Source organism: Manis pentadactyla, chromosome 12 (assembly GCF_030020395.1).
Source record: "Manis pentadactyla isolate mManPen7 chromosome 12, mManPen7.hap1, whole genome shotgun sequence".
NCBI lineage: Eukaryota > Metazoa > Chordata > Mammalia > Pholidota > Manidae > Manis > Manis pentadactyla.
In genome coordinates, this window is record NC_080030.1 from 4,104,181 (window position 1) to 4,129,932 (window position 25,752).

Sequence of the window (25,752 nt, forward strand, 5' to 3'; positions counted from 1 at the left end):
TGGTGCTAATAATGTGTACCACACGGTGCTCTGCTGCAGACACTTCTGAATGCTTTGCAGGTAATAACTCATTCAGCCTTCACAACAACACTATGATATAGCCATTGTTGTTAGCCCCTATTTCACAGAGGAGGAAAGGGAAGCATACAGAAGTTAAGTAACTTTCCCAAGGTAGCACAGCTAGGAGGTGGTCGAGTCAGGATTCAGACCTAAGCGGGCTGGCTCCAGAGTCCATGATTTTAAAACTGAACAATCACGTTCAGTCAACTATGCTCTAGTGCCAACCAGTGGCTCCTCGATTTGGGCAGTGCACAACCTATGCTACCGTACAGAGCAACCCTGAGAATAACAGTACATGAAAAGCCCAATAAATGGTAGCCACGTCTACTGCTACTGTTATTGTTCTCCTTGTTGTTCATGTGATCATCGTCCTGAACCCTGGCAGCAGGGTCTTCAGGGAGAGGAAGCTGTCACTCACCGATTATGCATCCCATAGCCCTTTGGTTGCACAGCGGCAGAGACAGCCACCACCAGCCCAGGGAGCCCATAGCCAAAGGCACAGAGGTACAGCATCTTGATGTTGCGAGAGCCGAAGTAATTCACCACCTTCAGGTTTCTGACCATGAGGAAGAGCATCGTGGCCTCCACCAGCATCCAGAAGAAGCAGGCGAGGAAAAGGTAGTGCAGAATCCCCGCAATGATGGCGCAGACCAGCTGCAGAGGAGAAGCCCGCACACTCAGGGTCCGCCTGTGAGGAGCGGGCTCAGAGGAAGAAGGCTAAGAGGGACTGCTTGGGTGGGGGCTCCTCAGCCCCAGCCCATATGCATCCATTCCCCAGATATTTATATTCTGCCCTGCGGGTGGCACCCTCCCTTGGTAAGGCGACCAATCGTCCTGGTTTGCCTGGGACTGAGTTTTCCCAGGACACACGACTTTCAGGGCTAAAACTGGGGGAAAATGGATAGTGGATCCCCTACGTTAGGGGTTGTTAGAGGATGTGGAGCTGGTGGGGAGGAGATGTCGGACCACGGCCACTGGGCCGGCTGCCCGCTTTGTAAATGACGTTTCATCGGCACATGGCCACACCCGCTTACGTATTCTCTCTGGCTATTTGCACGCTAAAACGGCAGAGAGGGGCCACGGATCTGCAAAGCCAAAAATATTTCTATCTGCCTCTTTACAGAAGAGTTGGCCCACCCCTGGGTAAATGACGGGGGTGGGCACACTACTAGCGTTTAGGTCTCGGGGGTTGGGGTCTGGGACGCTGAGCACCCTGCAGGGAGAGGGGTAACCCTGCGCGGAGAATCACTCCCCCGCCCGGAACGTCAGGGCACTTCTTCCGGGAAAGCCCTGCGAGCCGGCTGTATTTCTGGCACGGCTGTTGGGGGTAAATTCATCCAAGTTCGTGCTCTCTCAGGGCACACAGCCTAACGTGATGGGGGAGGGAGATACACAGCAAACACAACAAATAATCAATACGGTTTCAAATACATGCTGGGAAAGAAAGAAAATAGAGGGATAAGGAGTAGGGTTTCTCGGCTGTAGCATGACTGGCATGCGTGACACCACTGCCAGATTATCTTCTATCGTGGGGGGCCGTCCTGCGCATAGAGGATATTTAGCAGCCACCCTGGCATCCACTCACCAGATGCCAGCAGCACCCCCTCCCAGTGGTGACAACCAGTAACGTCACCAAATATTGCCAAGTGTTCCCTGGGGGCAGAGTCATCCCAGGTGAGAACCAATGGCTTAAAGAGCAGCAAGATCATCACAATACATAACATCATCAGGGGAATGATTCTGAACCGAGACCTGCACGAGAAGGAGCCACCCAGGTGAGGAGTGGCGGGCCAGGTAATAGCCGAACAGAGCACAGCGTATGTAAAGGTCCTGAGGTGGGAACTGGCACAGAGGGAGTTGGGTAGCTGTGAGCAGAGGCACACGGGGAGGTGATGGGGCCGGATGGGGACACAGTCCAAGGGATGTGAGACCTGGTTGTCTGTCTTGTCTATACCGGTGAGGAAGACAACCTTGGCCAGGAAGAGGCACACACAGAGATGCAGATGGAGGTAGGTGTTGCGGTTGCGAATGGTTTGGCATAGCAGGAAGGTAGCAATGGCCAAGACGAGACACACCAGGGAGATGGCCATGCCCACGTGGCTAATGATGTACAGGGAGAACTCCATCTGTCGGGAAAAAGATACACCACTCAGTGAGGGGTCACTATCCCCCAAGGTGGGAAAAAGAATCATCCAGGCTGCTGGCTTGGGGACCTTTCCTTCCTCTGACACTTGGAGCAAACTAGATGTTGTCCATCATCATTCTTTAATATCCACTCCATCCATCCACACCCATTCCACCCCTTTCCTTCACCCTGCCCCAGGTATTACTGTGGTAGGATGTCCACAAACTGCATTTCCCAGAACTTCTTGGGGCTAAGGTCCTGGTGTCACTTAGGTTGTCTGAGACGCATGCACGAAGGCTTTGGAAGGCGTAATGGAGACAGATATCAGCTTTCTGCAGGCAGGAGTGAGCTATGGCTGGACTCCACATTCCAACTCTCCAGTCTTTAATTTCATGGATGTGGAGTGACATCACAGCCATGATTTCTGACCTCCAGGTTATACAGCTGCAGGGGGGCATGACTTTGAAGCCAAAATCCAAGTGGCAGCCCCCTGATTTCAACTCCTCCATCCCTTCGGCGATTTCATGAGCACCCGGCTCCCTGTGTTCAAGTCCTTTCTGCTTGAAATACCTACAGTGGTTCTTGGTGGTTCCTGCCCTGAATTAGGACTGGTCAAAAGTGCTCAGAGACGCCCCGACTTGTGCGAATGGAAATGACAGGCTGAGTCCTTCCCCTATGCCATTATTTGTAATGAATTTTAAATTAATTTTAAATGGATTTGAGTGCTTTCTGTGTGTTAAGGAAATTTTAAAGAAATGCCAAGCTATCACCTCACGAGTTCCTCACTGCAATATTGTGATGGTAGTTAAGAGAATACAGTTCTGCCAGTCACGAGCTTAGCAAGCTTGAGCAAGACACACAGCTGCTCTGAGTCTCAGTCTCCCATCCTGTAAAAGGGGTCTAGGAACACTTAAAGGGTCCAGCACACCGTAGGGGCTCAGTCAATGGGACCTGTGATTAATATTATTCCTGCACCTGTCTGGAGTCATTTCTCATTTTATATATATAGATATATATATAAAGAGGGTTATGTTTTCCTATGCAGACCACGAATTATCCAAAGGCAGAGGTATAGCACACACCCCCTTCTGCCCACACCCCATGACTCCCTCCCACAGCACCCAAAGCTATGAGAGGCACACAACAGATGTTTAGTCAATATTTCCCCGCTGGACTTGGGGAATCAAAGCACAGAGTATGGGGTACTGACCGTGAGCTCCCCAGAAGCCATGATGACGGCCAGATTCACCATCCGACGGCAGCTGCAGACAGTGTGAGTCTCAGAAGCTTCAAAGATCACGCAGCCAGACGGCACCCACCTGCCGCCCTTCCCGTCTGCTCTCCAGGAGACACAGATGGGCCTCTCAGACTTCTGCTTGGGCTGAAAGTTCAAAGGGCCAGGTCACCTGAGAACCCTTGTCCATGGATTCCATGTGACTCAAGAAGTTATTTAGGGTAAAATGAGGCAGTTATGCTCTGCAGGGAATGGGGAAAACGGCTGGTATTTTCACGTGAAGTGATACGAAGAAAACCTTGGACGCCAGATCTGTCTCTACCGTGGATCTGGTCATAGTTAACGTAAATTAGGTCTCTGTAAATGTTCCGGCCTCAGCGTGACTTGATGTAGCCTACATTTTGCCCTTTGATGAACTGAAAAATACCCCATAGACAGAGCAGAGCCCATTCTTCTGCAGCTGAATTTGGGGGATTGGCTGGAGTTGCTAGAAATTCTGGAAGCTTGTCCCCATCAGAAGGGTAAGCCAAGCAAGCGTACTTGGGGATGAGGAGTTCTCAATGGGTAGATGGGGGCGCAGTGGAGACCTCGTTACAAACCTCAATATTCTCCAGAGTGTAGATGACTGACTTAGAGAACCCTTCTCTCCTGTTCCCGGTCATGATGCCCTGAACAATGTGAGAATTTATCCTTAGCTTCCTCTTGGAGTTGGCCGAGGGGGCCTGAGGGTCTTGGAAGAACGTCTCATCTAAAACAGACTCCATCCCCACTAAGGAGACAAAGGCCACTCCAGTGGTCCCTGCAATTTCCCCCAAAGGGAAACAGGAAAAAAGGAATCATTTGTTCAGTAGCTATTGTAGATCACACACACACACACACACACACTTTCACATCCCAGGCATCTCCACGCCTTCACCGGCCCGCTCTAAGGACTGAAACACCCTCATACTTCCAGGTCAGCCATAGAAATAATTCCTGCGGTGTTACCACCTGAAGAAATCTTGGCTACCCTTAAAAATAAATTTGAATTTGTGCGTTGAAGGGATGAGTCAACTCAGCAGTGGGAAGTGAGTTCCCCTCCCACATCTATGGTTATTCGTGTTCAGTGTCTCTGGTGGGCTTCCCCTTTCAGTGGTGGTGGCCTCCAGGGACGTGTCCTCAGCTGGTCCCCTGTGCCCTGCAGATAGCATGTAGATCAGGGCTGGGAAACAGGGGTGGTCTCTAGGCCAATCTGGCTATTGCCCATTTTTTTGGTAAATAAAACTTTTATTGCAACACAGCCACACCCATTCGCTTACAGATCGCCTATGGGTTGATTTTGTATGATGACAGCTGAACTGAATAGTTGCCCTCAACGCCTAAAATGTTTACTGACCTGCCCTCTACAGGAAAAGTTTGACAGTCCCTGACACAGATTAGTTCTACCTACTAGAAATATATTGAGGGCCACCTAGGCAATTTTTAATTTTCTAGTACTCACATCTTAGAAAAGTAAAAAGCAGGTACCATTAATTTGAATAATATGTCAACTCAGTAGGTGCCACCCATTGTCATTCCAACGTTAATCAATATAAAAATTATTAATGAGATTGCATCATTTATTTTTGACACCAAGCCTTTGAAATCCAGCATGCATTTTACAATCATCGCTTAGCCACATTTCAGGGGCTCCGGGACAAAATGTGGTCCGTGGTTGCTGTACTGGATAATGAGGGTCTTGATATTCCAGGATTGTGAGATTATTTATTTAATGTCTGACTTCCTTAGTAGACAGAAAACTCCCTGAGGGCATGGGCTATACCTGCCTCTACTATCATTGATTGATTCCCTTACCCCTTGGCACAGGTCTTGGCACCTAAGAGGTGATCAGTAAACATTTGCTGGTTGAAGGCACCGTAACCACCCTTCTTGGTGCTTCAAGAGCGGCTCAGTACCTGTGGATTCAGATTCTTTGATGGTGGAGCACCTGATCTTCAGCTCATCCCCTCTGGCTTTCAAGTTGAAGGCCAGGTCCTCATCGCTGCATTCTTTTTTGATAATTTTGCTCTCAATGTCTGAAAGGAGAAATGGAGCGCTGGCATGAGGTCACCCAGAAAGTGGGTCCCCAATTTGGTTTCTGTCCAACCAAGAAACACGTCCCTAGTTGCAAGCAAAGGGGAAAACGGAAAGGCCAGCTCATCTGGGGGAAGGTCTTGAGCCCCTTGACGGATGATAGGAGGATGGTGGCACCTAACGAATGACAAGCCCGGTTGGAGCTTTAGGAGAGGGCTTTCCTATCTCAGCGGAGGCATCAGGGGAAGACCGGCTTGCAGTCAACAGTAATGGAAGGCGACAGAGACAGGAGCTTCTGGCTACTCCAAATGTAGACAAGTTTTCCAAAGCCAAAGGAAATAGAAAGGGGCTTGGGCAAGCTCAGTGTATTAGATACAGGCTCCTGTTCTGTGGTCAGGTGGTGCTAACTAGGCCACCCAATGCTGCCACTCACCAGCTGTGCAAACATGCACAATGCGTTAACCTCTCTGAGCCTTCGGTTTCTCACCTGTCTCTCCTTTCTTCACTGACCCGTCCCCTGACAGCCTTCACTGTTCTCCACTCCACTTCAGCCACATTGGGCCTACCGACATATGTGCAGTAGGCAGGTCACAAACATTTATTGAGTGAATGAATGACACGCTCCCAACCGTACTCGGCAACCCACGCCTAACACAACACCAGGCACAGTGAATGGGAGATGTTGCTAATACCCTTAGACTTGCGTGGCTGTGAGTCTGGAGGTTTGAGCCAGTTGGGGAAGTGGTATTGGGGAAAGTCATGGGGAATCCTACTGGCAAAGTCACCCCTCAGAGCCAGCAGCTAGGAGCCTTGCCGTGAAGGATACACCCCACCTAAATATTCCGTCCGAACAGTCTGACTGGCATTCGTGGAGGGTTTCAGTAAAGCAGCCAATGTCGTGCTTTCCACGCTCTCCAGGAAGACCGTGGCCAGGGTGGAGGTCTCTTCTCTGGTGAAGTTGGACCATGTGGATGTTTGGTCAAGCACAGAAGCGAAGCTCTCAGCCGTACTCTGCAAGGAAATGTGGGTTTGCTTCCTCTCGCTGTCTCTCTCTCGCTCATCGAGAGAGTGGGCTGACAGTCTAGGTCAATGAAGGATGAAAAAGGCATCCATGAGCATCCTTTTCCCAATTCAAGAGGCCCCGCTGGGCTTGCCAACCGGCGTAGCCTTTACGGTATATGGAAAGTGAGCATCTACCCTGGCATACATGGCATGTACCCTGGGACGTGGCCATTTCCCTACCAGAAATACTGAACAATTGTGCAAGGATCTTGTCCAGTGAGGTTCACTTCGGTGTGGTTTGTGATAGCAAAAGGTCAGGAAGCCTAGATGCCCAACAGATTGGTTAAGCTAATGATGATGGAGTCAAATCAGGGGATAGTATGCAGCCGTGAACAAAAGAATACCATGGTGGATTTATAGGTATTAACAAGGAAAAAGAGCTGTGAGCTATTGCTAAGGAAAGCAAGTTACAGAATAATATGTATATATTACCTCAGTTAGTTTAAACAAGTACTTTAAAATGTTATATTTATGGCATTTCGGTTTCTGGCATGTAAAAATAAAAATAACACTTATGATGAGCCAGGGATTGTTTTACATGTCTTACATATATTAACTAATTTAATTGTAGGACTATGCCTATGAAGTAGGGGCTGTTATTATTTCCATAGGGGATGGAGAAACAAGGATACATATCTAGGAGGATCTGAAGCTTGGCAGTCTGGCCTCAGAGACTGAATTTTTAATCACAGCTCTAAACCTGTCATAGTAGGTACTTAATGAATGGCTTCAGTGTGTGCATGTGACAGTGGTTATCGGAAAAGGGTGGGACTTTGATAAGCATAACATTGATGAATCTGAAAGGGACGATGCTGAGAGAAAGAAGCCAGCCTCAAAAGGCCACATCCCCTGGGATCCTATTTACATAAATTTTATGAACAGACAAAACTGTGGTGATAAAACAGATCAGGAAATAAACAGATAGGGAATCCCCTGGTGGAGGGACTATCTGACCATAACGGAGAAGCCCAAGGGAGATTTGGTAGGAAATGGAACCGCTCTGTATTCTGATCATGGTGGTAGTTACACAAAACCATTCAGATAATAAAATTCATAAAACTGAATAGAAAAGGGCAATTTTACTGTATGCATGTAAAACCTTACACTATACTGAATTAACATCACCTCACAACCTGTTAAGTATCAAGAGGACTTTCTGCACCCAAAGGGTCCCCTAAGATGTTCAGGACTTGACACACAATTACAAAGACTTCATTGTTACCTTCAGAGAAGTGGCAGTGGTTTTGTTTTGACAGGTGTCATCCAGAACGCTGATGGTGGCATTCATTAGTGCACAGAAGGAGACCTGGGCCCCACAGGGAAGAGCATTTGTGAGCATTGATCAATCCATTCCCCAAGCCTGTAAGGTACGAACTGAGCCATCAACCCCACCTTATGGGGTGGTCCTGAATTCCTGATGCACCATGAGTCTCTAGAATTCTCAAGGAAATAGAAATTCACCATTTTATCAGAACTGGAACCGCAGCACATCTCTCTTCCCAATAAAAGAAGCAAACATAAACCACAAAACTATTTAGTGATAAGAATCCCCAAGTTTTGGATAAAGAAATGTCCTCCCTTCCCAGCTTTCGTTGAAGCTAGGTGTAAGCACAAGTGATGCTAGGTCATAGTCTTAAAGGGAAGAACTATGCCTTTCCTTCCCCCACCCGCCAGCTGGGATGTAGACATGATGGCAGGGGCAGGAGCAGCCATATTGGACCACAAAGTGGGAGTCTCATGTTAGGGATGGCAGAGCCTTAGGAAGTCATCATATCCTCTCTCCACAGCTGATTCTCAGACTATTCCAAGGAGAGAAATAAACTGCTATCTGGTTTAGGCCACTGCTATCTTTGCCTTTGTTAAAGCTGCCAAACAGCATCCTACCTAACTGGCCTCTGAGAAAACTTCAAGAGCTAGGAACCTTCCAAAATATTTACATATTCAGGCTCCAATGCTGCTCCCGATTGGCATAGCTGGGCCCGTTCATTATTGAGTATAATTTCTTCTTTACACTTGAAGGGAACCCCTAGGAAGAAGACAAAAGCAACCACATCAAACTTAACCATAGCAAGATATGATTAAAAGGCAAATCCAATTTCACCATCCCCTGCTTACAACCCATCCATCGACATAGTATACAGTGTGGAAATAAACAAACTACACACTACAAAGCAAAACCCAGATTCCATTGCTAAGACACACAAGGGGATTATTACTTTTGCAGGTGAAGTCCAAAGAGCCTTCTGGATTGGGACGAAACCCCACAAGGCAGCTACAGCTATAAGAGCCCGGGACGTTGGTGCAGACAGAATTGGGGCCACATCGTGATGGATCTTGAAAGCACTCATCAATATCTGCAAAGAACTTGAGAATATCAAGCAACCCAGAGGAACCAGGAGAGACACTTCTTCCCAAGGGTGTCCAGCAAACCGTCTGCTCACCTTTACATTCCACTTCTTGGTCTGTGAAGTCCAACTGTCCGTTGTTTGCTGCATAGCCAGTGTTGCAGGTGCAAAAGTAGCTCCCAGGGGTGTTGGTGCATGCGGCACTGGAAGGGCACTTGCCAGGGCACTCGTCAAGATCTGTGGGGCAGCGAGAGAGTGTGAGGCGGAGCTGGCCGACAATCCTACAAAAGTCATGCTGCCACAGCATAGGGTTGTCACTCAAAAATGGTGGCCCAACCAGGGACTACATTTCCCAGAAGCCTCTGCATCTCAGTGGGGCCACAGGACTTGTTTCACTTATGGAAGGTGAGAGGGTAGACATCTGTCAGTTCTGGGCCAAGGTGGTTAAGGAGTCAGTGTGCCTCCTTTCTCTTTCCCCACTACTGACTGGAACCAGGGATACAAAGGCCATAAGGGATAGAAGAATGAACAGGTTTGAAAAGACTGGACCCCTGTATCACCATGTGGAGGAAAGCCGCCCACTGTCCGGGTATATCCATATTGGATTATAACAGTAAGATATTTCTATTATGCTAAGCTAGTGGTCCTCAACTGAGCACAATTTGCTACCCACCAGGGGACATTGGGCAGTGGCTGGAGACATTTTTGGTGGACATGACTTGGGGAGAGGAGTGCTACTGGGATCTGATGGGTGGAGGCCAAAGATCCTGCCATACGACCTCAGTGCACAGGACAGCCCTCCGCAGCGAAGGATTATCCAGTCCCAGTGTCAGTAGTGGCCTCATACCACAGGGCGATGTGAGGTCACTGTGGCAACATGGAGTTACCTCTCACTCTAAGGGTCTCTGAGCCATGGAGGATATACGGAATAGACTGTCCTTGGAAAACTTAATAAGGAAGGAGTTTAGGGCAAAACCTTTCATATTTCTACATCAACTCACAAAACAAGAGGAATAAACAGACAACATCCACTGGGGTCTTTTGCAGGTATATGGTATAATGCACTGGGCATTACAAGGGAAAGTCAGGAGGAGAAGCCCTTCTAATAAGAATGTAGACTGATTTTGGAGACCTCAGAGGACATGAGACTGACCACGGTTGGAAAGTATGGAGAAGTGGATTTTTTTCTTGGTATCAGAGAAGACATCTCCAAGCAAGGACTGGGGTTCTTTCAGGGGGAGCTTGCCACTACCAGACATGTTAAAGCATCAATGGGGTGAGCTCTTGTCAGAAATAGAGCAGATAGAATTTATATTTTGCAGATGGAGCTGGACTGTGTACATGGTTTTCAAAACTTTTTAGCCAGGAAAACCGTTCTTCATTGGAAGAGATATCTAAATAAGTAAAACAAATAAAAGAAGTGGTTGATGAAAAAGGGGTTTGGCTTGCTATCTTGCCTTTGATGAGCAACCTGATGAGGTTTCTGGGAGCCCCCAGAGCTGTATTTATCTATCTCTAAGGTCCTTTCCAAATTTACTCCTGTCTTGTTCTGCTTCTAACAATGCCAGCAGATAGCAAAGATCAGTGAATAAGAAGAAATATAGCATTTTTAATGAAAAGAAGCATGGGTTTTCCCTGGGGGTCAAAGCACACAAATGTGCCCTGTAGTGCAGGAAGTCCTCCAAAGATGGACCCCAGAAACTCTTTGTATGTATTCCTTCCTATATGCACACGTTGCTCCCCCAGCGAGGTGGGGAGTCTGATTTCCCTTCCTTTGAATCTAGGTTTGCCCTGTGACTGGGACCAAGAGAATGTGCTAGAAGTAATGCTCCAGGACTTCCAACACCTGACCTTATGAGGACTGGTAGTTTCTACTCTTAGAATTCAGAAAGTTCTTCCTCTTAAAACTGTCCTTTTTGGAAACCAGCTGCCATGTGCTGAGGAAGCCCAAGCAGCCACGTGGAAAGACACCGGAGGTAAACCAAGCATCCCAATGAAGGGAGCTCCCAGCCAGAGCTCAGCACCAACGCCCAGCCTCACAAGTGAGACCATTAACCTGCCAGGCATGTTAGTGCCCCAGAAAATCAGGTGGCCAACCTGAAGAGTCGTGAACAAGAACAAGTCATGACACTACACTGCAGGGTATGGTGACATCCACTGAGAAGTCCTCAGCATGGATGGGAGAGTTACCTGTACATTTGAAAGCCTCTGGTTTCTCAGGGGTCCAAGATTCAGGCGAGAAAAACCCAGGCAGGCAGGAGCAATTGTATTTTCCTGGGACGTTGGTGCAGACAGAATGTGGACCACAGAGGGTCGAGTTCCTGGAACACTCATCCACATCTAGGCAGAAAACTGGTCTAAGTCAAAGGGTGAAGGATGCCACGGCCGCAGGAGCAGTGCACAGCCCTACACTGACCGAGCCCGTGCATTTCCCTGCATCCTGTCTGACAGTCTTAAACATATTTTCATTGCTACAGAAAGGAAGCATTTTGAGACATCTTTTGCTTCAAATCCCTTCATAACTCGTTGATTCATTGATTACCTGAAGGTTTATGCAGGCTCATCCTCTCATCTGGGTTCCCTCAGCCTCAAACTCACTCCCCTCTTTTCCTGATAAGTCTCAATTCCTCCCCAAGGAATCACCATATTATTAGTAATAATAACAAAGGTCAGAGTGGAAGGGTGGATATCCCGGGTTCAAAGCCTGACTCTGTCCCTTATAAGCTGTGTGTTACTTGGTGCTATGGACCGAAACACGTCCCCCAAATTCATACATGGAAACCCTAATCCCCTTTGGGTTTGCCTTTGGAAGATAATTAGGTTTAGACGAGGTCATGCGGGTGGGGTCCTCGTGGTAGGATTAGTGCCCTTCTAAGAAGAGGCAGAAACAAGAGCTCTCTCTCTGGGAGGACGTTTACAAGCCAGAAAGAGAGCCTTCTCCAGACCCTGACCTCACTGGCACCCCAATCTCAGAATTCTAGCCTCTGGAACTGTGAGAAAATAAATCTTTATTGTTTCAGCCTCCCAGTCTATTCTACTTTGTTAGGGCGGTCCAAACAAACTAATGTGCCGGGCAAGAGAATTCATCTGTGTGCATCCGTTTCCTCATCTATCAGATGGAGATAATCATGGTACCCACCCCACAGGGCTGTTCAGAGGATTACCTAAGGTGATTCCTGCAAGGCTCTCAGAGCAGATCCTGGAGAATAGTGAGTACTAAGTATTTGTTAACTAAAACAAAAAGTTAATTGACAACATGCTGAGCTTGCTTTTGTGGCAGACATTGAGGTAGATCATTCCCATGTATCAGCTCAACACACACACATGGTAGCACTATGATGTCCATACTACTATTACTTCCACTTTGCAGTGAGGAAACTGAGGCTTCAAAACTGTGCAAAGTTCCATTGCTCATGAAAAGCACAACCAGAATTTAAATCCAGACTATGTCTGGGTCTGCAGTTTTTAGGTGATACCTTTCCAGGCTGTCTTGAGTCTCAGACTCTGAGAATTCAGTGGTTAAATCGATGCCTGCCTTATGCAAGCCCACCCTGAGTTGCTGAAGTGGCAGCCTCACTGGGAGGCAGGATAGAGTGGTGGTTAGGGGCATGGGGAGCACCCTCCACTCTGATGGCCTGTCTGACTCTCCTACTACCTACCTTTTCGGCTCTGGGAGAGCGATCCTGACACAATGGAAGGTAAGCTTCCTAATCTGTAACATGGGTATAAAATACCACCAACACCATCATGTTATTACAAGAACTGAATGAGCATGTGTGAGGAAGAGCTTAGCACCTTGGCCGGCATCCTGCCTCCAGGTTTTTGCACCTGTTGTTCCCTCTTCCCAGAACACCCTTCCCCAAATACCCAATATTCTAATCCTTCACTGCCTTTGGGTTTTTTTTTTTTTTTATCAAATACCAACATCTCTATTGAAATTAGATCCCAATTCCCAGCATTCCCTCTCTGCCTTTCTTTCCTTGTATATCTTCTCAGGAACCTTCCCTCACACAAAATATATGCATGGATATTTTGTTGTCATTGTTTTCCGTCTCCCCTCAATTACTAGATGATGAGTTCCAGGAAAACAAATAATTTTGCCTCTGTTTTTTGCTGCTGTGCCCACAGGTCCTAAAGAGTGCCTACCATTTAATAGGGACTCCAGAAGTATTTGTTGAAGGCATGAATGATTGTTGACTTCACCTTAAAGATGAGGGCTTGGAACCAGCCCAACCCACCCCGACTCCTCCCCAACCACGGCTGTCTTTGCAAAGAGACTGTGACCTGATTCCCCAACAGACCCCACCACCTACCCTCACACATCTCTCCCAGGCCCTTGAAACTCATCTGTCCACTGCTGGATTCAAATCCTGGGTTGCAGACACAAGAGTAGCTTCCAAAACTGTTGTGGCAAGTCGCCCGCTCTGGGCAAACTCTGGGATTGGCACATTCATCCTCATCTGGTGAGAGGAAGGGAACACCGGGTCAAGGCAGATGAGGACATGAGGACAAGAGAGTAAAAACGGAGATTCATGTTACACATTCTTAACTGTGGCAGACAATGCCAGTGCTCCCCAACACAGCATGTTCTCCCCTTCTTCCTAAACTTGCAGTTAGGCTTGGCCATCAGAAAAAAATTCCAACGAATGGTGATTTGTTACTCAGCAATAGCTAACTGCTACAAATGGATTAGAAAAATCAGAGATGACGTCCAAAATCTCTGCCTCCAAGCTGATGGGATGTGATAAGGGCTTGACCAGCACCTACTGTGCTTAATGGAGCCACCCTCCCTATCGATAAACATGGAGAATAACGGTGCTGTGCCAGACCCAGGGGCATGGAGCCCTTGTGTGTTGGTGTGACTATTCTGGCCACAGTGAGGAAGGTGGATTTGAGGGGACAAGACTGGAGAAAGGGAGAGATTAGTGCTGCAATAATGATGAAGCCTGAATCAGGCATGGAGTGTGGACAGATTCAAGACATATTTAGCAGGTCAGTTCCCAAAAGCATGTGACTGATTTAAAAGGGGAGTGCAGGAAGGATCGGGATAACTCTCAGGGTCTTAATTCAAACACCTTTTAGGAAAAGGTTTTGCAGTCTGAGCTCTCCCTATGACAACAGAGTTTCTACACCTCGGCACTACTGACATTTGGGACCAGATCATTTTTGGTTGTGTGGAGGCTTCCCTGCACATGATTGGGTGTTTAGGAGCATCTCCGGCCTCTACCCGCAGGATGACAGCAGCACACACAACCTTACCACCACCTCCGGTTATGATATCCAAAAACGTTTCCAGACAATGTCAATATGCAGGGGGGAAAAAAATCACTCTAGCAACAGATCCCTCTATCATTCTCAAGTACTGCCTGATCCATGGCTCAGCTCATAGTAGGTCCTCAACCAGAGTTCAAATCCCGGCTGTTCCATTTCATAGCTGCATGTCCTTGGGCAAGTCACTTCACCTCTCTGAGCCACAATTGTCACATCCGTAATATGAGGCTCATAATCCCCATTTCACAGGATCATCAGTTGAGGTGATTCTCAATGAACTCAGTAGGTAAATAAAGAAGAGCAGGTCTTCTATACCTTCACAGATGGAGTTTTTAGAGATGAATCCAGCTCGGCAGCTACAACTGTAGCTTCCCAAGGAATTGGTACATTCCGAGTGCTCTGGACAGACCCCGCTGAAGAGGCATTCATTGATGTCTGAGGAGAGGAGGAGAGTGAGGAAAAGATGGGGTGTCTAAGGTCAGAATCATATGTAGCCAACTAAGACTTGTGCATTCTGCTGTATGCAGCTCCACTTAAAGAAAAGAAACATATGTATCCAACTGAACGGTAGCTGCCCATCAATGACCCACGGCTGGGAGCCTGAGAGCGTTACCTGTGCAGGCAAAAGAGCCTGGCTTCCCAGGGACCCAGTCATTTCCAGTGGGAGAAGAGAATCCAGGCATGCAGCTGCACCTGTACCTCCCCAGCTGGTTTTTGCAGATGGAATGAGCACCACACTGCGGGGGGCTCCACGAACATTCATCTATATCTGAACGCAGAAAGAGTCAGAGTTACACGTTTGTCTCATCTTGTGCCACCAACTGTATTTTCCAAAGGTGACAGAAACAGTCTTTTCCATATGCCCTTCCTTCCGTGTGAACTCGGTGCTCCATCGTGCAGAGGGTGTGCGGATCCCTTCCTTTGAATCTGAGCCTGTGTGTGACTATGATGTACCGACACCAGGTCATGGAAATACAACGCCCTTCCACCTTGTTCTCGGAACTCAGCTGCCATACTGCGAGGAAGCCCAGCGCAGCTCACATGAGGAAGAACTAAGACCTCCAGCCCATGGGGCCCTGGTGGAGCAGCCAGCCAACAGCCAGCACCAGCTTGCCAGCCGTGTGAAAGGCTCCACGTCCGAGCGGATCCTCTAGCCCCCGCCTGAGCCGACTCCACGGCCACTGTGTGCAACAGACATAAGCCATGCTCACTGAACCCAGCCCAAATGGCAGACCCAGTCATGAGCAAAATGAATTACTGTTGTTTGATGCTGAGTTCGCAGGTGGCCTGCTGCCCAGCAATAGGTAACAAGAGCATCTTGTGAAGCCTGTGCTAGGGATTTGCTCACTGAAGTACACCCACAGAATTGTGCAGGCGTGGTACCAGGCGGGGGCCCTCCCCAAGCCTCCTCAGCCCTGTTCCGCCAAGTCACCCTAAACAAACACTCGCTATGTACTTGCCATGCAAACACAGCTTCAACGCCATGGCCTGTAGCCCCCCTCCCCACAAACTGTGCCCCTTGTACAGAGCAATCTGGAGTTGCCAGTGTACCAGATCAAGGCGGATGTTCATTCCAGCTTTGTCTGAAGTAGTAAAACATCAGACACAACCTAAGTGCCTGTCAATAACGGGATGATTAAATTTGGAGTTGATATAAAGAATAAGAGAACATGTTCCTTCATTCCACAAATACCTACCGAGTACTCACAATGTATCAGGCACCGTCCTGGGGGTCAAAGACATAAAGTAGGCAAAGTCCTTGTTGGCGTATCCATCCTTTTCTAGATGGGTAATGTTTATTTACCCCACATTTAAAACCCAGGGCCCACCGTGACTGCTGAGCTCTCTGACTAACCCACGAACTGTAGCCCAAAGGTAAAGAAGGATGTTTGGGGCTCTCTGGGAATTACAATATTAGAAATGAATTGTCTTATTCAGAGCTCAGCAAACTACAACTGATGGGTCGAATCTGGCCTACCACCTGTTTGTGTAAATAAAGTTTTATTGGAACACAGTCACATCCAATTATTTATATTCCATCTATGGCTGCTTTCGCACTACAATTAGTTATGACCGAGGTCATATGACTTGCAATCTCTGAAATATTTATGACCTTCCAGAGAGAGCTTGCTGAACCCTGGTCTTTTTAGAGGCATATTTAGATCTTTACTGTCAAGAGGAGATCTGAGGTCTAAAATATAAAGAATACACATTAAGAAAACGCTCAGCTTACTCTAGGAACTATTTTGATGTATATTATTTATGTTAGTAGTACCTCTTGGGACTAGCACACTACACACATTATTGCATTTTATCTTCCCAATGGTCCTTTGTGGTAGGTACTCTGATGCACCCATTTTACAGATGGAGACACTGAGGCTTAGAGAGATGACATACATTTCCCCCAACACCTCAGAACTAGAGGTGCAAATAGGTAGCATGGTTGAGAGACTACCGTTAGAGTCAGAAAGACCTGGGTTTGAATTCCAGTGCAAATACATGACCCTACACCAGTTATTTCAGCCCTCCAAGCCTCATGTCCTCCTCCGTACAATGCCAACCATCACAATGCCTACGCTCGCTTCAACATAAAAATGCACAGAAAGCCCTTCACACGGGGCCTGGCACTCAATAAATGTTAGACATTCATAGTATCTACACGGAGAGGCAACCAGAAGAGGGGTTCCCCAAACGAAATCAGTGGTTATTTCTGGGTGTTGACAAATAGCATGATTTTTTTTACTTTTATTTTCATCCTGAAGCTAGTCTCCAATTATTGGAAATTTAGTGACCATTTCCATAAAAGAAAGAAAGGGACGGGGAGGGAAGAAGGTCGGGAAGGAGGAAGGAAGACATTTGGAGAAGAAAGAACAAGTGAAGAATATGTCCATCCACTAGCTGGCCAGCGGCCGCCTGAGTGTCCTACCAAATGCGGAGGGTTTTGAGGGGGACGAGGACTCACCCTCACATTCCACTCCCGGGCCCTTGAACCGCAGCTGCCTGTTGCTGGACAGGAAGCCTCGTTTGCAAGTGCAGTAGTAACTTCCCGGGGTGTTGGTGCAGGTGGCAAACGCTGGGCACGTGGTGGTGTCCGCCAAACACTCATCCACACCTGGGCGGCACAGAAGGAAGAGCCGGGGTGAGCGCACCCCAGCAGGACTGCAGGGAGAGCTGGTGTGGGAGGGAAGAAGGCGACTCTCACGGGTGGTCCCCCAAAAGGACATGTTGAAATCCTAACCCCTGATCCCCGAGCATGTGAACAGGGTGCTCAGTCAAGGACCTCGCAGGCCCTGGACCCTTGCTACACCCAGTGTGGTGCTCGGGCCAGTGGCACCAGCATCACCTGGGAGTTTGACGGAAGTGCAAAATCTCAGGTCCCGCCCCAGATCGCCTGCTCAGAATCAGCAGGTCACACAGGTCATCTGCGCGTACATGAAAGGCAGACAAGCAGTCGCCTGGATCCTTGCGGTTCCAAATGTGGCCTGCAGACCGACAGCATTTGTCTCACCCCAGGAGAGCTTGGGAAAATCAGATGCTCATTCAGCAGGTCTGGGGAAGGACATAAGTTTCTGCATTTCCGACAAACTCCTGAAAGACGCTGATAAAGCTGGTCCCTGACGACAGTGGGCGACGCTGGGCCGTGGAATGATGCCGATGAGGCTGGTCCCAGAGGTACAAGTGACTTCACCTCTTTGTACCTCAGTTTACCCATTTAGCCCTCACTCTCACAACCATGGAGCCCCAAGTCTTGTTGATTTTCCCTCCCAAATATCTATGGACATCTATCTACTTTTCTTCATCTCCACAGCTATGCCTGGGGTCCAGATCGCCTCTGGATTCCACATTCCTACCGCCTCCACCAGTCCCTGTCTTCACACAGCGGTCACCTCAAAGGGCAAATCTGATCATCTACACAGCCCATGATGCTCCTGATCACACTCACAATTAAAATCCAAATTACTTAACAGGTCCCGCACAGCCCCATTGATGAGACCCGACCACATCGTGAAGCCTCATCCTGTGCCAGTCTCCCTTTACTCTCTACCGTGGGGCCTTTGCACATGCTGTTCCCTCTGCCTCTGCTTTTTTTTTTTTTTAGATAATTATTTTTTATTGAAGGGTAGTTGACACACAGTATTACATTACATTAGTTTCAGGTGTACAACATAGTGATTCAACATTTATATACATGATCATTCTAGGTACCAGCTATCACCATACCAAGTTGTTACAATATCTTGACTATATTCCTTATGCTATACATTACATCCCGGTTACTTATTTATTTTACCATTGGAAGTGTGTACTTTTTTGTTTGTTTGTTTGTTTGTTTGTGAGGGCATCTCTCATATTTATTGATCAAATGGTTGTTAACAACAATAAAATTCTGTATAGGGGGGTCAATGCTCAATGCACAATCATTAATCCACCCCAAGCCTAATTTTCGTCAGTCTCCAATCTTCTGAGGCATAACAAACAAGTTCTTACATGGAGAACAAATTCTTACATAGTGAATAAGTTCTTACATGGTGAGCAGTACAAGGGCAGCCATCACAGAAACCTTCGGTTTTGCTCATGCATTATGAACTATAAACAGTCAGTTCAAATATGAATACTCATTTGATTTTTATACTTGATTTATATGTGAATACCACATTTCTCTCTTTATTATTATTATTTTTAATAAAATGCTGAAGTGGTAGGTAGATACGAGATAAAGGTAGAAAACATAGTTTAGTGTTGTAAGAGAGCAAATGTAGATGATCAGGTGTGTGCCTGTAGACTATGTGTTAATCCAAGCTAGACCAGGGCAATAAAACATCCACGTATGCAGAAGATTTCTCTCAGAACGGTGGGGTGAGGTTCTAAGCCTCACCTCTGTTGATCCCCAATTTCTCACCTGATGGCCCCCCTGCGACTGTGCCTGTCTTAGGTTGTTCCTCCCTTGAGGAATCTTACCCGTCTCTGGCTAACCAGTCATCTTCCGGGGCCATACAGGGAAATGTGAAGTTGGTAAGTGAGAGGGAAGCCTTATTGTTTGAAAAGGTTAGCTTTTTACTTCTTTGCATATTTATGCCCTGTGGCTTCTATGCCCAGCATTTGTCTTGAGGTATCTTTACCACTTGGAAGAATTATGATACTCGGTAAATTTGATATGAGGCACGAATTCTATTTAAGGGTTGTAATTAGGAAGGAAGAAGAAAAGCTATAGAAGTAGCACCTCTGCCTCTGCTTTGCCTGGCCAGCTCCTACTCATTCTTCAGGTCTTGCTTAAAAGTCACTTCCTCCAAGAAGCCTTCTCTGATGTCCCCACAGCTCCTTGGTGGCCCCCACATAATCGCTCCATCATTTGTGTGATAAGCTTTTCAGTGATCACCTCTAACCCGCACCTGTGAGCCATGGGAAGCCCAAACCAGCTTTTTGTCAGAGAGGTAGGAGCCACGGAAGGGTTCTGGACAGAGGAGAGATACATCGTGACTTAAGTTTTCATGGGATCCTTCTGGCCATTGGGCAGTAGAGGGGCAGGTGCAAGGTGACCGGGGGGAAGGTGACTACTTGTCCGGGTAAGCGATGAAGGCAGACACAATCCAGGCGAGAGCCACGGAAAGCATGGGATATGCTGGCCGACTGGATTTGGGGTGTTCAAGAGAGGAGTGGACAATAATGCCAGCGTCAGTTGGCAGGACGAGGAAGCTCTTTATCAAACACCGTAAAAATGTAAAGGATGGATTATCATTATTAGGGGCTGGAGCACCAGGCTCTTTGCTTATTTCTCTTTACCCTGCAGGATGCCTCTGATGCTCTCTCTCTTCTCATTAGCAGCTTCCTCTTTCATCTGCAAAGGCAACCATGATCTTTGCTGACTCTGGTGTATGACCACTGCGGCCTCTCCGCTCTGAGCCGCCCGTACTCCCTGCCTCCAGCTCTGTCTCTCACAGCGTGAGGCCACCCAAAACCAGGAGGACAACCCAGGGCTGCGTGACCGGACACCTGTCCACCTCTCCCGCTCAGCTCCTGCCCCGTCCCACACCCAGGCCCACCTTCGCTCCGCTCCCCAACTTCTATCCCGCCTCAGGACTTTCGCAGCTCACCCTGCGGACCTTAGCATTTGGCAGCCTCCCTAATTACATGAGCCAATTTCTTATTATAAGGCTTTACATATTTGCACACTGACATATATATGTATATATCCATCCTATTGGTTCTGTTTCTCTGGATAATCCGGACCAATAGAAGCACCTACAATATGCCAGGCACTATTCTAGGCACTGTGAATTCAACAGTGCCACAAGACACACAAAATTCCCCACCTCCATAGAGTTGCTAATCTGGAGAGGTGAGGGTAAGGGATACAATGCCAAAAATGAGACGATGTCACGGAGAAGATGACCCACGAACTGAAACATAAAGAAGGGGAGGGAGGGAGACATATGTATATGCAGAGGAAGAGCATTCCTGGCAGAGGAACAGCCCGTGCAAAGACCCTGGGGCAGGACTATACCTAGCATGTTGGAGGAACACTGACAGGAACTGTGTGTCTGGAGCAGAGTGAGTGAGGGGGAAGGGAGAGGATTGGGGGCCATGGGAGGACTTGTGCTTTGCCCCAGAGGAAGGTGGGAGCATTGGAGGGCTGTAGGCAGAGGATGGGGCACCGACTCAGGGGCTCATACACATCCTCTGGTGGCTACTGCAGGTCAAGGAGCAGGGGCACCAGAGCAGAAGCCACTTTAATTCATGAGACACAAGCTCGTCAGTCACGAGCAAAACAATGAAACATATGGCCACTTAACTGACCTAAGCAGAAAATAAGACTCAGAGAAGCAAAGAGACTTTGCTTCCACTTCGTTGCAACTTCCATGCACCAGACCCTTACTTCCATTTTCTGGGGCCCCACAGCAATGCTCCGAGGCAGGGATGACAGAGACACAGAGTTTTCCTGGGACTTCCTGGGTGTTAGCATTCAGAGCCCAGCGTCCCGGGAAACCATCCTCTCCCCTGGGGCAAGCCAGGTTGGCTGGTCAACCAAATTCAAGGTGACTTCATTTCACAGATGTGGAAACGGATGCTCAAGACAGTTTGTGTAGCCACCAGGGCACCGAGCAGGTCAGGATGCAGGAGAAGAACAAAACAGAATGGACAGACTCTGGGAGGGCGTCCGGGGGTCCTGGCTGGGCCCCGGCACCGGCCACCAGCTTGGGCTCAGCTGCAGCCCAGCCAGTAAGAACCAGACAATTTATGTTTCTCTGAGGGGCACGAGTGGGGAGGAGGAAGGCTAACAAAGCCAGGGGTGAGGCCCAGGGGTGCTCCCCCCACAGAGCCAGGTACTGTTCTAAGCACTACGTGTCACCTCCTTCATTTAATCCTCACCAAACCCCCGTTGGATTCACTCCTCTTATGCGGGTTTTCATGGAAACTGAAATCTTGGGGAGTTTCCTGAGTTCCCCGAGGTCCCTGTGTCCATGAGCACCGGAACCAAGACTGGAAGCCAGTGGGCGTGACCCCTGATCCCACCCTTCGTAGCTCCACATGGAACTGATCCCACGACGGAGGGGTTGTCCCCAAACCATTAATCAGGTGACAAAACCCAGGCACTGGCCCGAGCCCTAAGCACCTTCAGTCAGCCGAGTCTCTTACCGTTCCTTGTCGACGTCTCCCACGGCCACCAACCTGCAAGCAGAGGGAAGGGACATCACTGAGGCCCTCTGGGAGCTGGCTGGGGGCCAGAACCTCTCACCCAGCCAGTCTCTGCATGTCCCTGAGTGACAATGTCCACAGTGGCGGTTATGAACACAGGAATGTGTCTAGAGGAAGACCCAGTCCCTTCCTGGGGATTTACCGCCATCAGCACATCAGATCGTCACACTTTGCAGGTAATTGTAGCCACTCAAGGCTGCACCTGACCCGGCTGGCATGCCCACCGCCCTGCTGTCTCCCTGGCCTGGAAGCAACGAGTGACAGGAGCAGAAGAAAACCAGCATAGCCTGCCCCCGAGCCTCTGAGCAGCGAGCCTCTAGGCACAGGTCACACTCCAGAGCTCCCTGGGGGTCAGGCTGTGGCTGGGCGCCTCCTGACATGCCTTCCGAGTGGCTGGTGTCTCCTCCTGCAGCAACCTGCTTCCCCAGCTCCCTGCACATGTCTGCTCAGGGCCTGTCCCTAATACACTGCTCGCCCAAGAATCTTCATCTCAGCCTCTGTGTCTACAGAAACTAACCAGATGCAGATGCTGATCCTTATTTTTGTGCATTTTGTTTCACTTATTTTTCTTTAAGAAGGTGAATATTGCTTGTTGTAAAGAAGTTCCAGCAATGCACAAGTGCATAAAGTTACAAGTGAGTCTCTCCCTGCCCTGCATTCGTATACCCAGAGCTAACCACTGTCCAAAAGCTTAGAACCATCCTTCAAGGCCAGGTCCTATTCACAAACTCAATGATGCAAATATATTATTAAATATAAATAAGTGTGTAAATTCATACAATGTTCTTAATGCCAATGGGATCGTGCCAATATACGATCTACTGTGCTTCCCCCCTGAACCCATTCTGCCAAAGGAATTTCAGCTCGTTCAGGAAATTTTTAAAACTCAAAAAGAGTCAAACCATAGTGTTCAGGCGCTAGTTACCCAGTTGTATTTCTGACCTCCCAGCATGACGATATTCTTGGTATAAGAATACATTTGGGGGATCTAATATACAACATAATGAAAATACTTTATTATATATTTGAAAGGTACAAAGACCAGATCTTAAATATTCTCACTACAATTAAATGGTAATTATGCAAGGTGATGGAGACGTTAGCTAATGGTGGTAACCGTTTCTCAACATACAGTGTATCAAACCGACACATGGTACACCTTAAAATGGCACAATGTTATATCTCCATAAAAAGATTTTCAGTAACCAGGCTTGGAGGGCTGGAAAAGAGGGTTTTCATTAAGCTGGGGTGTAGAGAAGACTCAGAATATGATGTAAGGGAAATAACTCTCATAGGGGAGGAGAGAAAACTGTGGGGGATTAATAGAGAAATAGGATGAGGATTCCCGGGGATTCCTAGCCCTCTTCTAGGCTAAGCATAGGTGGAAATGGGTCATCTCAGAAACTTCCGGACAGAAATTGTTGAATTTAAGGGCATCAAGGCCGGGGTCCCACTTCCCCCAACAAAAGCCAGGGGGACCCTCCCAGTCTAGAAGAGAAGATTGTTTTTCACTGTTGCCACATACAACATGGTACAGGGGACCGAGGTTTAAAACCAGCAACGGGAGATAGCTAGCAGGTGGCCCAAGAATCCTCTTCCGGTTTCCTGTAGCCTGAACATGCAAACCAGGAGCTCTGGCGCGGACCCCTGGAAGATTCAGAGCTTCCGAGAGGATAACTGGACAAGCAAGATGGGGCCAGCCTCCACCAGTGGACAAAACCACCCCCCCCCACCAGAGTTCACACATGAGGGCCACACCATCCCCTGAGCTCCCCTATGCCAACACCCAGAAGCCATCTTGGGAGGAATAAGAGTTGGGTAAGAAAATTGGAACAGTTATCACTTCACACAATATAGACCGAGTTTCTCAAATAAGGCTGAGCCAGGAAACCCAGGCACTGAGAAAACGCTAAGAATTGTTGATGTTCGTCCTCCTCCAGCCAGCAAGAGCTTATGTGGAAGATGAGAATACTTATCAAAACATTGAAAAATGCATTTTTTTCGCACTGAGTTGGAGTTGGAGGAAATTCCATCCCCATTCCCGGCACACTACCATTTAGAAAGCTCTTCTCACACCTCCCAGGTGGGGTGCAAAATTATCTCTTTATGTTTAAGCCTCACAACATCCCTGTAAGATAGGAACCCTTGCTATCTGGGTTGCACGGCTGAGGAATCAGACAATCAGGGGAGTTGTGTGACTCATCTGAAGTCACACAGCAAGTCTAAGACACCAAGGGAAGAGCCTGGAGTGGGAAGCGGGAAACCTGGATATTATTTATCCCTTGCTGCGCCCCTACCTAGCTCCTTGCAAGTGTCCAGCTGTGGCTCAGCCTCCTGGGACAGAAGGGTCTCCTCCCCAGAAAACACCCTCCCACCCCATTGAGAATATGGATTCTCTTCGACCAACTTACGTGGCGTTGCTGTTTGCAATGGGGAGAATGTGGATGTTTCCCAGGTATATATACCACAACACCCTGTGAATAGAGCAAAAAATAAACACCATGAACCGCCAAGAAGATCTTTGGGCTTAGCCTGGAAAATACCCTTGAGGGGGCCTCAGAAACAGGGTTGGTGAGCCTAGAGAAGGGACCCAGCTGAGTGACACACACACGTTATTTCTTATAACCTTTGCCCCGACAATTCGTGTCTTTCGGTGCTTTTTGTTTGTCCTTTTGTTTGTGTTATCTTCATTTTTTTAAGTGCAAAACTTGTTCCAGCTCTCAAAAGGAACGATATCTCCCCGAAGGGGGCAAAACTCACAAAACAAATGAAGAAAACCACAGCATTGAAGATGAACAAGAGCAAGACAAACTGACTACAGAAGAAAGAGAAATACGAGGTCCGTCAGGAAGCCTCCGACGCACTGCTCAGGAGTCGGCACAAACATCCCCATCTCCGAAGTATCTTCCCTGACTTCCTGCCTTAAGGTAACCCAGCCTCTGTAACAACTTAGCGCTCCCCGCTCCCTGTCACCCTTTTGTGTATGTGTTGTCTGGGGCAGCGGCATGGAGGGATAAAGCGTAGGCTTTGGAGCCCAACCGCCTGGTTTTAAATCCTGGCTCTGCTCCTTAGTGGCTAAGTGTTCTTGGGCGATTAAATTTCTTTTGCCTCTGTTGTCTCCTTTGTAAAATGGGACTATTCATGACCCAATTATCTGAGTGATTTTGAGGAACTCGGCGTGGAGCTAAATGGGTGGTTGCTGTTACCGCTGGTGGCTTCTTTTCTGCCTGCCCCTCCCGCTAGGATGTCAGCGCCATCAGAACAAGGACTGCGGTTGTCCACTGCGCTTTCCTCCATGCCTGGAACAGCACCTGGCACAGGGGAGGAGCTCAGGAAACACACATCAAATGAATGGCTATCAAGAAATTCTCCCCTGATGGATGGAATTCCGCAAGCTGATATTTTTTTGGTCAAGGGTCCCCCAGTGAAGGTGTTTGCAGAGACCAGCCTAGAATTATGACCTCCAGGCTGGACAGACAGTCTGTGCCCCTCCTTTTCCCTCACCACCTATTTCCAGAACAGGCGACCCCAGCACAACCCCCCACTGAGGCTCACACTCACCCCAGAAGAGAAGCAAGCCGGAGCGCCACATCGTGCTGTTTCTGTCATTCAAAGAGGGGAACCTTTCCTCCGCTCTTAGGGTTTTCAATAACAGAGGGTGTGGGAAGAGGAGTGGGGCGGAGCCAGAATTGCTCAATGCTCCCCGGGCACCGTGGCCCTTTTTTGCTGAGTTGCCACCACTAAATAAGGACCATGTGGCAAACCCCTCATTTTCTCCTTTCCCCAAACTGAAGAAAAGCTGGTCTTCTCTCTCTCCCTCTTCCTCCCTTCCCTCCTGCTCCCTTTTTCTTTCCCCACCAACATTTATTTCCCATCTCTCAGCACCTTTCATTGCACCGCAAAATACG

The 25,752-nt window shown here is 48.2% G+C and overlaps 1 protein-coding gene across 1 annotated transcript in view; it reads right to left on the bottom strand.

Moving 5' to 3' along the window:
- The window catches only part of ADGRE1 (adhesion G protein-coupled receptor E1), a 33,794-nt gene extending 8,287 nt beyond the window's left edge, over positions 1-25,507 (bottom strand). The window contains exons 1-18 of the mRNA XM_036890712.2: positions 25,406-25,507; positions 24,256-24,318; positions 21,785-21,817; positions 17,112-17,261; positions 14,763-14,918; positions 14,465-14,584; positions 13,192-13,338; positions 11,069-11,218; positions 8,975-9,115; positions 8,750-8,887; positions 8,471-8,559; positions 7,756-7,839; positions 6,305-6,482; positions 5,354-5,473; positions 4,019-4,218; positions 3,396-3,566; positions 1,992-2,186; positions 479-714 (exon numbers count right to left, since the gene is read on the bottom strand). Coding sequence (XP_036746607.2) covers positions 479-714; positions 1,992-2,186; positions 3,396-3,566; positions 4,019-4,218; positions 5,354-5,473; positions 6,305-6,482; positions 7,756-7,839; positions 8,471-8,559; positions 8,750-8,887; positions 8,975-9,115; positions 11,069-11,218; positions 13,192-13,338; positions 14,465-14,584; positions 14,763-14,918; positions 17,112-17,261; positions 21,785-21,817; positions 24,256-24,318; positions 25,406-25,436 — 2,402 coding nt within the window. The 5' untranslated portion in view covers positions 25,437-25,507. The remainder of the gene's footprint in view (positions 1-478; positions 715-1,991; positions 2,187-3,395; positions 3,567-4,018; positions 4,219-5,353; positions 5,474-6,304; positions 6,483-7,755; positions 7,840-8,470; positions 8,560-8,749; positions 8,888-8,974; positions 9,116-11,068; positions 11,219-13,191; positions 13,339-14,464; positions 14,585-14,762; positions 14,919-17,111; positions 17,262-21,784; positions 21,818-24,255; positions 24,319-25,405) is intronic.
- Between the last annotated feature and the right edge of the window lie 245 nt (positions 25,508-25,752).